This window comes from Pipra filicauda, unplaced genomic scaffold (assembly GCF_003945595.2).
Source record: "Pipra filicauda isolate LSUMZ 115617 unplaced genomic scaffold, ASM394559v2 scaffold47_size6085603_pilon, whole genome shotgun sequence".
NCBI lineage: Eukaryota > Metazoa > Chordata > Aves > Passeriformes > Pipridae > Pipra > Pipra filicauda.
In genome coordinates, this window is record NW_024104620.1 from 3,238,292 (window position 1) to 3,253,710 (window position 15,419).

The 15,419-nt window shown below is 36.6% G+C and overlaps 1 protein-coding gene across 1 annotated transcript in view; it reads left to right on the forward strand.

Moving 5' to 3' along the window:
- The window catches only part of ARHGAP15 (Rho GTPase activating protein 15), a 331,328-nt gene that overhangs the window by 182,564 nt on the left and 133,345 nt on the right, over window positions 1-15,419 (forward strand). The window contains exon 10 of the mRNA XM_027749003.2: window positions 9,281-9,403. Coding sequence (XP_027604804.1) covers window positions 9,281-9,403 — 123 coding nt within the window. The remainder of the gene's footprint in view (window positions 1-9,280; window positions 9,404-15,419) is intronic.

A 15,419-nucleotide genomic window follows, 5' to 3' on the forward strand; every position in this document is an offset into this window, starting at 1 on the left:
TCTGCTTTGTTGGTTTATGTTTATTTCATGCAGATCCTGAATCACCTTCAGGGAAAGTTATTCCAGTCTCCTCAGAGTGGGACTCTGACGCTACCTGAGTAAAAAGCTGTAACTGCTCAAAAGTTTGAAGATCAGTTGTGTTTTGACAAGTGGAAACAGTTTCTATAGAAAAATAAAATTAGGTTGATGGCAGTAAAGGTGACTTTGTCTAAGGTTTTTATTTATGTGAATATAGATGTTGGAGACTCTTACCAGAACTTTCACTTGAGGTAAGAATTGAAAAAATTCCGAAATCTGACGACTTGCTCTTTTTAAAAATGAGCTCATGGGTGATCTTTTGTTCAGATATACTTACTCTAATTATATAATTGAGGTAGAGATAATTTGATAAAGTATGGTCAACATATAAACAGAGTACAGCAAATGGATTTCAGATCTCTGGCTGGACATTTTTTGATTACTTTAAAGATAATGGCTGTGCCTTTCTCCTTCATAAACTACCACATCTACATTCACTGAAAAGTACTAAACTTGGTGTTCAGAAGAGAAAAATATGCTGGCACTTGTGGTTTGAAACAGCAAATACAGAGCTGAATGTCACTACTGTTTCTCATTGGAAATAAACTGTTTTAGTATGTTGGTTTCATAACTTACGCTCTGTGAATTAATTCTGTCCTTTATTGTATAAGAAACATTAAAAGTTCATAATAGGTCAAAAAATACAGAGTTATGAATATAATTGAAGACTGAGTGCAGTGAAAATATAATTAAATTTTAAAATAATTTACTTTCAAAATTTAGAAGTACAAAATATAATTGATATATTTCAATATAATTTCAATAAAAAGAAAATTCTTTGGTATGATATTCTTTCTAGAGATGTCCCATAAGACTTGGTCCAAATAAGAGGCTTAATAAGGTATCCAAGCACATGTCTAAATTTGAATATATGAAACATTTGTATAACTCTTGACAAGGCTGATATTAATACAACAGTGCCAAGTCTCCCTTGTTCTCCACAGATAATTTGTCTCTCAAAGTATAAAAGGCAGATTTATACATAGGTTTTGAAGGTAAAAATGCCCACATGACTGGCAGTACCCAGACCCTCAGAAGGGTTTTCTCTTGGCATAACAATCTATGTTGTGCTCCTGGTAGACAAAAAACAGTATAATTTTCTTGTCCTTTTGTCTGAGCAATTTAGTGTGAGTGATGACTATCCATATTATTTGCAAAAGGTTGAAAAGCATTTTTTTTTTAGATTAACTCAGGAGGTTAATTTAAAGGCTTGAAAGTTATTGACATATATTCCACCAGAGAAGAAAACAAAGAGAACTCCATATTCTAAAAAAAACTACAAGCCACAAAACCCTGAATGCATTAGTTTTTTGCAAATTACTTGTTCAGCTCAATATGGAAATAGTCTTCAGTACCTTGTTCTGTCTTCCTCAACTTCTGATTGCATGGGTTGTTTGTTGTTTGGTTTTTTTTATTATTTTGCAAAGTCTGCTTAAATAATATTTTAATTAAATGTAATATTCTAATTTAATGTAATATTTTAATATTCACATGTCAACTTCAAAACTCCTTAATTCCAATAGTGCAATTTTTTTGTCTGGTAACATGTTTTATGTGAGTGGGATAAAAGTATATGGCTGCAAACACTGAGTCACCCGTGTAGCAAAGGGCAAGCATCACTCATTTCTATGTGTTAGACCATCCTAGTTATTGAGTATTTTCCTGGGAATATTTTTGCAAAGAGGATGTGTCAAGTGTCCTAATCCCCGACACAAGCTCGGAGAGACCAGTTTCCCCTTCCCAAGTACACTGTACTCTCCCTTCCTAGAGCCTAACTCGTCTGTGTACTACAGCAGATTTCATCCAAGTCCCACATGTTTTACATTAGATGAACATAAACTGGTCATACTGTATGAATAAAATGAACTCATTGATTTCTGGCATTGTGGGTTTTGTATTCGAGTTAAGTGTGTATAATAGTCTTCCTAATATTGTGACAATACCAAAAAAAGTTGTGGAAAGAAAGACTTGGCAGGTCCTGGCTGATCTAGTCCAGTCCCTCCTGTCACAAGGTACTGTGTTCTGTGTCCTCATACATAAATTTATTAAGCTTCATCTTAAATTCTTTTAGTTTTATTTGCCACCATGATTTCTTTAAAAGGGTGTTTTAGAACTTCATATTATGGCCAGTTTCTACTCATCTATTCTTGTGCCAACATTGTTCTTCAATTAAAACAGCTCTTCTCCCTCCCTGCTGTCCTCTTCTCTCCTGCTCCCTTTCCCACCCCCACCAGCAAATTCATAGAGAACAATCAGAGCTCTTCTCACTCATTTTTGAGCTGGCCAAACATACCAAACTCTCTGTCTGCTTATGAAAGATCAGCAGCCCCTTCTCCTGGTACCTCTCACTGCCACTGCCTGCATCTCTTCTGTCATGAATTTCCGTCTAACATATGAGTGCCCAAGGTTGAACACCCATAGAGAGAATTACTTTGTATTAAATAAAATTAAATATTTTGGATTTGTTACTCAGGCACTGGAACAGGCTGCCCAGGGCAGTGGTTGAATCATCATCCCTGCAAATGCTCAGAACGAGGTGGCACTTCGGGACGTGGGTTAGGGGTGGCTTGGCAGAACTGGGGGAACTGCTGGACTTGATGATCTTAGAGGGTTTTTCCAACCTTAATAATTCTATGATTCTATAATTCCAGTCCTTCTCTAACCATGCATTGGGTAGTAGTAGTTCTAATCTGGTTAATTCAGCTTCCAGTCTCAAAGTCACCAAGTTTTTGCCTGGTATCCCAAATTCTTGTCACAGCTGATGGTGCTTCCCAGCCTTGAGTCACCATGTAATTTTTTGAATGCTTCTACTTTTTATGCTGAAGTCATTAGTGAAAACACAAAGACCAGTTCCAAGAATATTTCAGGACTTGTACTGGTAACTTCCCTTCACTACAGTAGTTTTCCTTTCAACAAAGCTCATTTTAATACCTTATTTAGTCACTTCACAGTTATTGTTTCAATTCTCTACATCTTCTCTAGTTTAACTAATCATTTCCTATTTGGCATCATATCAAATGCACAACTGAAATCCAGATAGATTTGGCCTATTGCATTTTCCTTTTCTAAAAATACCCATTTATTTTATTGAAGAAAGATATCCGGTATGATCTTCCTTTATAAATCCAATATATACTTGGAAATACTGCTTTACATTTCTAAATATTTATGGTACAAATACCAATAAGAAAAGCTGTGTGGAGAGTGCCAGTTTTGTTTTACAATGTAAGTGTGTAGTGATATTTAACACACTATTCATTTATTTCCATTTACTATTATAGTGGGACGATTTTTAAAAAATTTTATATGCATAAGAGCATAATGCAAAATATGAATTATACAGTCATTTTATTGAATCTTTACTGCTAATGCACACAAATTTCACAAAGTGTAATGACACTACTGAGCACTTAAGTTGTTAGGCTGTCATATTACAGAAAAATTATTTCTGCTATATAATCACTATTTTCTTTTTCCTATTGTTTATTTCTAAGCTTGCTTCATAAACATCTGTAAATGCAGATACACTTGCTGTGACAAATATCTATTATTGGTGCATAAACCTGAATGACTTCGGGTCCTTTGGTGCCAAACCAAACAAAATCTTATGAGAATCTCCTGGTTGGTGATATCTGTTCTGTCACCAGTTCTTGGGTCTATGCTCTGCAGTTATAAAATCTGTAATTTTGAAGCTTATCATAAGCATAATGATTACAGGTAATGTTTGATTCCTGCACTTTTTCTCATCAATAATTTTTGTAGTATCTTTAAGAAGACCATGTGCCTTCCTCTCGTTCCACTCTTTTACAAAAAAAAAAACAAACAAAAACAAAAACCTCAAAAATAGTAATTAATGTAACTCAGAGACCTGACCAAGAATTTCACCAAGGGATAAAATAGGATAACTAGCACAAATCTTTAGCTCAAAAAAGTAGATGAAGTGAATTCTTTATCCTTAGTGAGCAGGTTTTATCGACTCCATCTCAGAGCATCACAAAGAAAAGGAAGGAAGCAAGACTTGGTTTTGTCACCCTCATAGCTTTAGTGCTGGTTGAAAACCTGCCCATTTTTACAGGCAATAATGCATGTTGCTCCTTCCTTAAAGGACTAACAGCAGTTTCACATCTGCTGCAGGCCAAAAAAATCTGAAGAAATGTTTAATTCTGAGTTCCAATGGTATCCAATAAAACTTAAAGTCATGAGTCATTCAATATTCTTAAATTACAGTGTCTCCTGGAATGTAGGCATAGTCATACACCTCTGCACGTTAAGATATATTTCTTCAGAACGATGAGACACTCAGCAATTAAGCATGCCTTTTACTTGAAATTAATGAATTAACTAATTAAATCCTTTCTATTAATATTTTTGCACATATGTGGTAACACTGCTGTTAGCCTTTCATTCTCCAAAGGCACAGAGACCTAATCCTACCTCCTCTTTTGCTATCCAAGCTTTGATTCAGTCCTTCAAGGTGTGCTGAGGACTCTGGATGGGACTCTAAAGCACTTTAAGAAACTATTAGTTTAAGGTGTCAGAGGTGACAGTTAAGTAAATGGATCTGTACATATGTGCTTTAAGAAATTTTGATCAGTATATTCTGCATTTTGAATGGTCAAATTTGTCACTTTTAATATTCTTTGGGAAATAATTATCAAATCTCAGTTTCTGGGTGTTATCATTATACTTCAAGTCATCTCCATTTTTAAGTACTTCCCAAAATTGTAAAGTCCTCAAGAGTATTAAAAAAAAAAAAAATTGCATGGTCCAAACTAGTTGTGGGTTTTTTTCCCGGACATCAAGCTCAGTGGAATAGGAGGTACAAATGTAAAGCTATTTGAATCTCTCAATGGTTTAGCCGTTCCCACTGCTGCTCTTCATTCCCAGTACTGCCCTTTCCATCCAGATAAATTACATACAATAATTTTGGGTATTATAATAAACAGATAGGCATCGTAATAATGTATTTCAGTTAGGAAGAGGTACTTGAAAGAAATTGGTTTTGCAATACACATGATGTGAGACAATCAATAGTGCTTTAGTCTGACAAGCACTGTCAATATCCATTGTCACAGTTCAGAAAGTCTTTAATGGATAGTTCTTCAAAAACCAATGCTTTCAACACATTGGAAGTGCTCAGATATACTGTACCTGGCAGGAATTAATCATAGGTAGACCCTCGGGATTATGTATAAATATTTTGTAAATTAAGAGTGAAATAAAAGTCATTGGAAGGAATGTGAGAGCCTGTTATATGAGTTACAAAATCTTGCCAAATAAGTATGTAACTATTTAGGATATATTAAAGCATTTTGCTCTCTGAATCATTCAGGCTCTTCCCAGAACATCACATCCAGAAAAAACAGTCTACTAGAAATATATTGTCTAGGTACATGAATAAATTCACAGAAAGTAATCTCATGAACATTTTGACCCTTGCCCTGAAGAGGTTTGTGTCCTACCCAGTTCTTTTAGTTGTGGCCATGCCAAAACTCTGGAGAAAAGCTGATGTAACTTTACCTTGCAAACATGTCAGCCACTGCTTAATCCTGATTGAACCAAAGTATGTTTAATCTCATTGCATCATATATAAAATTAAGAGCATTGAATGTTGACAAATAAGTCTTTGTCTGTGCACCTCAAGACTTTCATTGACTCTGATGGTACCATTTCTGTAGAACTGTGTCATTTGGAGGTATTGTATTAGTTCTTGCCTTCCACTTGTTTTCTTGGGTAAAAATTCCTTTACATACTTCATTTTGTTCTTCTATGTGATACTTCTGTTATTTATATGTTGTTAAGAATACTAAGGTTCTATTTCAGTAAGTGTTCAGAAGATTTATACAGGCCAGAAAAAAAGGCAGTCCATCTATTTCTTGACGCGATTTTTTTTCAGAGAATTTACCTCACAGTTATCTCCCCCAATTCAGTGAATGTTATTACATTGCTATCCAATATTAAGGACCAAAGATGTGTCCTTTCTTTTAGTCCTAAAAACATGTTTGAACTATTTTCTTTTTGTACCCAATTTGAATTCCCTAATGTGATAAGCTGTTTTGCTTTGGTGTATCTTGAAAATTGAGGAAAAGATCTTGCCACTTTTTCATTTGTGCTTTAATACCTTTCCTACTGGTGGAATAAATAGAGACCTAAGAAAGTGCCAAAAGTCGTCAGAAATGCTTTTCTAAATCTAAGTGTTCAACTTATTACCAGCCAAACATGAAAGTCAGAAGATATTCAGGTTACATTTTTGCTGCTGGATAGAAGTGTCCTTGATGCACTTGCACTGGCAGGAGAAATTTATAATTATTTTATACTTAGGTCCTTAAGAGTCTTATTTTTACTTCTGTATGGAACTGCCTTCCACTTTTTTATGTTGTTTGACATTTGCCAGCTCTTCTTCATGAAAGATACTTGTGGCTTAATCCAGAACCTGAAATTTAAAAGGGAAGGTATTAAAAGAAATATTTATTGTAATTTTTGAGGGGTTTTTTATTTGATTTTATTTTTTTCTCTTGGAAGCAACGGTTGGTCTTTTTTGTATTTCCAAATGTAATAGCAAAGTAATTTTAATGTGGGGATATCGCGAGAAGAATGGTTTGGCAAGAGTAGGAATATTTCTAAGTGAGATCCCAACAAGAATATTTCTGGCTAAGCTTGGTTTTGGAACATGCTATCTGAACCCTTGAATTTCTGGGAGTCTTGGAGTTTTTCTCTTGTGACTCACACGTATTTAATAGAATAAAATGAGAAATTCATCGACTTTAGCTTTGCTGTTGTTTTGAACAATGTGCTGTATAGCTCAACATAGTACAAACAAAGTTATCTATGACAATAATTATTCCTACCTCTAGATGTAGTTTTAACACCATAATTGCTGTTTCAGGTATAAAACTTCCAGCTAGGTTAATGTGTCTTTCTAAAGAGAGGGATCCTCCCCTGCTGTCCTACCCTTCACATTACGACAGCGTGCACTTCAGTTGGAACATCTTAGCTAATCTGTTTTAGACTCAGAGTTAAATATGAAGTTCAAGTGGGCATAAAATGCTTCAGAGTTCCACAGAATGGGAAAAGTGACAGGCATCTGAAGTGCTATTTTCACTCCTGCATCATTTGCATCATTTGAGGAAGCACCACTATAATTCAGGAAAAAGCCAACCTAGGTATGAATCGCTACAGACAGAATGACCCTGAGCAGCAAAAGAGACCCCAAACTAAATACAATTCACTGTTTCAATTCTGCATTAAGATGCAGAATTAGAAACATCCATTTGTTGTTCTTTTTATAGCACAGCCAAGTGACTTGGAATTTTAGCTTGTCCCTGCCAAGGGTTGCTCAATTTTGAACAAAAAGTCCTCCGCTATAATGTTAAAAAAGCACCAACCATCAATTGAATGCTAATCTTTATATTCTATGATACATCACTCCAAGAATGCTACCATTAAAAAATGTGAATTCTAGTTTTCATAAATGATGGATTATTGTACCAAGCCATGTATTTTCCAGTAAAGTGTCCTTTTATTTGTCCTGTGTGATTACTAGTTTGTGGAAGTATGTGTGGGGTCATTTTAGTGCTGTGGGAAAATGGAGCACTCTTCTGTTAAAATCAGTAGTGAAATCAGAAGCAAACTATGCTCTGATCATCATAGGCATGTGTTTAAATATTGCTTTCCTTAATTGGCTATGTTCTATTTACTTAAAATGAACAATTTGGCAAGTTTTTCTCCCTTGACAATAGCAAAGCATAAACCATTTTATAAGTTTGGCTGTTAAAATCAGATTTGTAATGTAAACCACAATATTCCAGGGTTGTTGCTATTGCTTAACCAGTTATTTTAGCTTGCCATTGTTTTATAATTGTGCACCTTTAAAAGTCCTGGTTTTGTTTATAACTAATGAAAAACGCCTTGATAAAAACATAGAATGATAATAATGATCATACTTTTAATTTTGCTCTCTCTCTTTGCTTGGATCCTCTATATGGATATCAATGTATTATAGAGGAGATTCATTCTGGGTGGGGAGATCAGGGAGAATCTCTGTAACTGCAGCTAAATTATCCAGGGTACTATTTAGATATTCTGTCAAAGTGACAATGGACCACCTCATGCGAGCTCACGTTGTGGAGAATATTGTATTTGGGTGGATTGATTGATTGATAGATCTGTTAATTGATTTACAAGAGAAGATGGAAAGCTGTTCTTCCCACAGAAATCAGAAACCACCCCCCTCTCAGCTGAAGGCTCTCGCCAAGGGAGGCTGTAGATTTCTGCATTAGCCTGCTCAGCATTTGGGGGAAAGCACAGGGTGAGAGAGCTCAGGACACTGAACAAGAGTTATTCAAGGGTGGTGAGTCTCAGGTGATTTGTTAGAAATCTTTAAAAACCTGCTTGTTCAGAGAAAACTTTGGAAAAGATCTTTCCATGGCATCACTTCAGCTTCTGGAGCATGCCAAGCTTCTCCTCCCTACTAATACGGCCTATTTTGATATCTATCATGGTGCCCTGTAAGCACCTCAGCAGAGAAGAAGTTAAATTTATGCCTTTCAAACTTCCTCCAGGGGATTTTCTGCAACTGGATTCTATGTCTTTTTGACACAGAGCAGGAATAAATTGAGCTCAAAATGTTTCTCAGCTTGGTAAATGCTTAAATACAATAAAATATAATCATTAGGACGGGAATACTTTTCCTTCCATAAATTAATGCATCTTGCACACATTTCATGGCACATGGCCATGTTTTCTGTAACTGCATTAAATATATATATAACTCTTAATCCATCTTGGCAAGAAAATTCAGTCCTTCACTAGTGGTCTAACCATCCATCCTTTCTCATAACAAGTAGTACACAGCTAATAGTGCGTAGCACACTTGGAGCCCAGAGTTTTAGCAGAGAATTCATCCATGTGAAACTTGTGGGACTCGTGAACGTTTCATGAGTAAACTGGTCTCCATCCAAATACTTATGGGCAATAAATAACAGGGCTCCGTGCAGAACCGGCAGAGTGAACTCATCATGTTTATTCACAAAAGCATTAATCGGATGGGTTGCAATGTCCAACCAGCTCCACTGCTGACCTACCGCATGATTTTGATTTTACTGGGGTGCTTATGGTCACTATTTCCTAAGGATACTTGAGCAAACTACTATTAGTTCAGAAATATTGTTTCACTCAAGCTTTTTCTTCTGATTTCCTTCAGTTTTCAGGCTGAACTACAGTGCCTCTGACACAAATGACAGAAACCGAGTTAAAAGCAGATTAAAGAAGTTCATCTCCCGAAGACCCTCCTTGAAAACCTTGCAAGAAAAGGGACTTATTAAAGGTGTGTCTGGTCTTACGTACTTTTTTGGGGCATAAAAATTAAAAATCCACAAATGGTCATCTGACTCTCAGATGAATAAGTGCATTGGACAAACACTTCTTAGATATGGATTTGTTGCTGTATCTCATAAAACTTACACTTCTGAACTATATAGATAAAAAATCAATGTGTGGTTACATCCATCTCTGTGATACGGGACTGCTGCTTCAATTTTTCTGCTTTGGTGTGCAAACGGCAGAAGCCTCTCCATTTAACACCATGCACAATGCAAATCAACATGCTGCACAACTCCACTTCTTTTTAAGAAAAAATACTGAGATAGTTTATATTTTAGAACCCAAAATAGGAACTTCAGATGCTGTGCTGACTAATTTGTTGGAATACTTTCTGCTGTCTTCTCTCATTATTTTTCTAACTCACCAACAAGATCCATTTTTAACAATTTAAAATACATGTCAGCGAATAAGTGCTTTGAATATGTGGGGTTTTTTCCTATTCCAATTTCTTGCTAAGTTGGTCAGCCATCACTTACACATATCCTTAAAAAATTGTTTCTCTGATAAAACGTGTTTGTTAGTTTATGCAAGAAGTGTTTTGCTAAGAAGCTGCTAGTTGAAGGCAGTAGCATTTTGACCACTAATATTCCAGTAAAGTCATGTTTTCAAATATTGTCTGGAGCAATGCTTGAAAAATTTATGCACTCCCAAATTATTATGTGTGAAACCCACAACTGCACATGCAAATTGACTAGAAAGAGGCATTTTGCCAGCAGCCCCTGTCAATCTCCAGGGTGAGTTTTCCAGTGGTGTGTCAAAAATGGCAAGGGGTGTTGCTAGTGTGTATTAAACTTGTCTGTCCTGAGCCAAGAGCTTGACCCTAGCCAGCATAAGCTAAAGCAGCCACAAGGGTTAAACACCAGCTGGGCCCACGTCTGAAGAGAAGATTTGATGAATTAAGTTCTTATGTTTTAGATACATGCAGAGATGCTCAGTGCAGTGTTGTTTACTCTAAGGAAATCTTCATTAAATGAAACCGTGACGTGCCTTAATGATGGAGTTCTGCTTCTAACTGCCACAGAAACCTTGAAAAAAATGTCATTTATGCACCAATATGTGAGTGTGTGAGGTGTGCACACACTCACACACCAAACTTTCAGGATCTGTGCTTACACCTTTGTAGTATCTGATTTCAAGACATCAGAGTTTTGCCTCCTTGAAGTACTTTGTGAGTTGAGGGTGGGATTTGAATGCATCGTGTTAGTTTGTTTCAGTTATTACAGTAATAGAGGAGTAACTCATAGTCTTTTAATTTCTGGATTTAAGGGCTGGGAGTTTTTTAGTTTAGTAAAGTGTGGCTGATGAATCTCCTGTGGTGTTACATAGGGATCAGATGTGATCCCTCCTAACAAATCCAGATTCATTAGCATAACTCAAATCCACCCTCTAATACATTCCTCTAGGAAAGCCAGATGAATTTGGTTTTGGCTACAGTTGCATTAAGCTCTTGAATCATAAACATAGCTTTGTTCTACCTGGGATACTCTTCCAGGGATAACATAGATGTGTGATTTGTGACACAGTAATTCAGAATCAGTACCCCGCACAGTTCTATGACCAAACTAATGTTGCCATGAAGAAAACATGTTAGTTATCAACCATGAAGTTTCATTAGGATTAGGTTTTGGCCATGCAAATGAGGCAGGATTCGTTAGCACGGCTTAATTCCAATCTACGGTAAGTCTATGTGAAATGCTCATTTGATAAGGTTCCTTCATTGTCTTCACCAGAGTTTATCCCTTAATCTGTTAAAATGTTATGAAAATGCAGTTGCAGTGCTTATGCAGAGACCACTTTTAAATGTTAATTTTTAGGCTCACATTAGAATATTTTTAAATCGCAAAACGCAACCGCCCAGATTACTAAATGAAAAGCTTGCCGAATTTTGTATTATAAGATTCATCTATTTATTTTTCTAAAGGTGACTTAAATGGTTGCAGAAACCTCTCAGAACTATTTATTTGCTCTTTTCTTAAGGGAAAAAAATGTTAACCAATTTTTACAGGAAAAAAATTCCTCCAGCTCTGAGAACATGCCTACGAACTTTTATCCCACAGGGAAATACTTCTGTCAGAATTGTAAATCCCTTAAAATAGGGGCTCGTAATAAAAGTGTGTATAAAGCCTTGCAGGACATCTTGGTACCAAATTCCTGACAAAGAGCTGTTCTGTGTGCTGGTGAAGAATTGATATAAATATCTGTGAAGCGTGTGGTGTTAATTACTCCAATGCAGTGGCACTGTAGGTGCCGTGAGAACCTTCACTTTTCATCAAGTGCTATTCATATTTGCCAGGGGCACTATAAAGCTCTCAAATCTATATTGATTTTTCACATTGTATGTCACATTGGAACCAAAACTCCAATAAATTTAACACGTAAATTATAGTCATGAGTAAATATATTTTAAGGTGGTAAGTTCACTTAGACACAGTTCTGTGCTCTGTTAGTCGCTGATGCGTGCACACTTGGCCAGGAGACTCGACACATTTCTCCGCATTAACCAAATTTGGGAATACAGGCTTCAAAATTAAATAGCAGTTTGATCTCCTGGGGTATTTTGTTCTGCCAACAGTGTTATCAGGAAATCTAGAAGTTACGTGATTGTCATTTAACTCTTAACCAAACTTTGCTGATGTAAAGTGTAGCAAACGCCCATGTAGAAAGTAAAGTAGGGAGTTAACAAGTGAGACTAATAACGAGGATAGCAATCAGACAAGGGAGTGTAGCAGACCAATGGGTAAATGATAGTTACATGTTGGTCTGAAAATGAAGATGTGCCGACACTTTACATGACAAAAGTTATTTTTGTCATTGTTGTCCCATTTGCTTTCTACTTCTATGAGTAAAGGAAGCTGGAAACAGCACGTTGGCTCCATTCATTGTGATGGGCTGGTGACTGGGGCTTTTCATGCTCCAGCAAGAGCTCTAATGAATATCATCAGTCCTCATTCTACCTCACTCATGCTTACACAAAATATCTTTGGTCTAGAAACATTTTGAATAATTTTTGGGATGATATGTAATGCAGGATCTTTGTGTAATGTGTTTGTGTCTCTGTGCACACTTATGTTCAGATATATATACACGTGCACATAACCTAGAAATAGTAAATAAGAGGCATGTTCCCTGTCTGCCATTTTAACAGCGTTATTTTGAGAATAACTGTTCAAATTTATACTCTAGGGCAGAGGTCCTTGGTTCCTCGGGATTGAAATATTCTCAGAATTTACAGAATCTGCACTAATATGCTAGAAAAATAATATATAAATCTTCTCTTTTAAAGCGGCTTTATAGTCTATAATTGAACTTTGATCTTTATGTTTGAGCTTTGTCATGATTTAATATTACCCAAAATGAATTGCCAACCTTCAACTTGATATTGGCCTGCTAACTTCCTGATTTCTGAGGCTTTCTAGTCCAACAAAGGAAAAAAACTTCTGTGGAACTGTGATTTTAAAGCTATGGTGGTTGTGTTGGTAAAAGACTATCAGAAAATACATTCTCAGTAAACAGTAAAAAAAGGATGAGCAACAACTTAACATAAATGACACTGTGGGAAATGAGGAAAATGAAGCTATGCAGCTGGCAAGAAATTTATTTGGTTTTTATTTTTTTAGGGTGGATCTTTTTTTCCCAAATGCTAGACACTGAAGGAACCTCACTGAATTTATTTCATAAGCTAAGCAAAGGCAAAAACCAAAACAGCATAAGAATTGGAATGGTTACAACTGTTTCAAGACGAAAATAAAAGCCACTCAATTGCTAGTGAAAGGAACTAGCTGTGATTTGGCTTGATAGCCTATAGAACAGGGCTCAGCATATGCTGGTGGTTGTGCAGATCGCAGCACAGAGATCACCAACCATTTCATTTCCAGGCAAGGGAAAATGTCTTCATTGCATCATATGTTTCAATGGACCTTGGAGTGGTTCAATGTAATGAGTGAAACTCTCATGAGAAGTCCAAAAGAGCAGATTAAGACCTACCTTTGGTGTGTTCTGTAATTCTTGTGGGTTATGAAGGAATTTTGCAAGCGATCTGGTGCCCATCATAACTCAGGGAAAGTTAGGAAATGTTTCCTTTGACTCGCAGGGACAATGGGTCACAAGGGTATTTCTTTCTTTGACAGGGACATTTGGAAATATTTTACCCAAACCCTGTGGACAAAGTGATTTGTTCCTTTGACATGATGCTCAGAAATCACAAAATCACAGAAACATAGAATATGCTGAGCTGGAAGGGACCCACAAGGATCATTGAGTCCAACCCTTAGCCCTGCACGGGACCATCCCCAAGAGTCACATCATGTGTCTGAGAATAAATATCTCATTTTTGGAGACCTGTTTTGAGGACTACAGCAGGCGCACTCTCTTTGAATTCAAATGAACTCTTATCCCAAGTAAAACACCAGAATTTCTTAAGAGAGACCTGTGTCTATAGCACTATTTTCCCTTTCTCTGAGAATGTGAAACAAATCTGGCAGCTCATATGCCACTTAATAGTAACTGTTCACAAATATAATTTTTTAAAAATTGATGACCACCACAGATCAGCGATATATAATAAATCTCCAAGTTAAAAGGACTGGCAAGATTCCCAGTATGCATAAATCAGGGGAGCTCCATTGACAACCTCACCGACTTCAGTCAGCTGAGGACCTGCCCCACTTATTGTAAAAGTGTCATGGCATTATTTGGAGCCCCAGTCTGGGATCAGCGTCACTTTAATTTCTGACTTAATGTGTCTGACTCTAGAGATCAAGCAGCTAGAAGTCACCTTTCAGAATATGGCTCCAAATGCATCACTTCCCCATCCAAAAATTCTCTGTTGTGCTTCCTACTGTCCCATTCCTCTCTCTGTACATTCCTCTATTATTTTGTCTTTTCGTTCTCCTTCCGTCTTTTCCCTCCCAACATTCAAAGAGATACAAAGAAAACAAACAACTTGGATGTTGATACAGAGCTCTGGTAGTCCAGCAGCTCAAATCCAGATGTAGCAGAGTTAATTCAGTTCCTGAAAGACACGAGATTACATAGATATAATTCATGTTTCTAAAAACTTGGGCATTGTACCATTACATTGCCTCCTCTCATGTCAGAATTTAAGCTTCTCCCTGAGAAATGGGAGTATTAGCCATGCCCTTCCCTGTTTTTTTTTTTAATAAAAAACACTGAAATATGTGTTCCTTCCAAGTGTGGCCACATCTCATCCATGTACATCCAAAACAGTTAAACAATGACATTCTCAGTGAGGATGTGGCTTCAGTGATTTTGTTTTAATTGTTTCTCTTCCAGAAGTATTGTCTCCCATAGTCAAGATTTCTGCAGCTCAGGATTAGTGGCTTTGCTGCAGCCTGCAAGAGCTACTCAAAAAAAAAAAAAAAAGAAGTAGTTCTGTCAGGCTCAGGGAAAACTTGAAGCTCCCCAGAACGGCCAATTCATTGCAGCTGTAATCATCATTTTATATTATACAACTTGTGAATGTCCATTCCCTACTCTTCTGGTGTCTGGTTTTATATCCATGTGCAAAGCTGTCACACGCCCCACCATCTTCTACCAAATTTTTAATGTGCAGATAGGAGGGATGTGTAATGTAAACCATACCGCCAAACATATTATGAATATATTGCTCTTCTTAAAAATGCTTGTTGGTTTTTCATACAACAGTATTGACTAACTGTCGGCGTTTGATGTATGGTTTACCAGCCTGATGTAGACTTATGGTTAGAGCTTAACTTGTTAGTTCTGCTTTTGCAGCCAATTCAGAATAACTACAGATGCCCCAAGATATTAAAATTGACTGCTCAAATGGACTCAGTGTGGGAGTTTCATTGGTTTTAAATTGATAACAGCTGAAAGAGTGAATGATTAAAGCTGTATATGGGCATAGTATGCAGCTCCTTTGTACAAGCTCTTGTGAACAGAATCCACTGCATGGGAATTGCCTTTGTTCTAATAAAAGA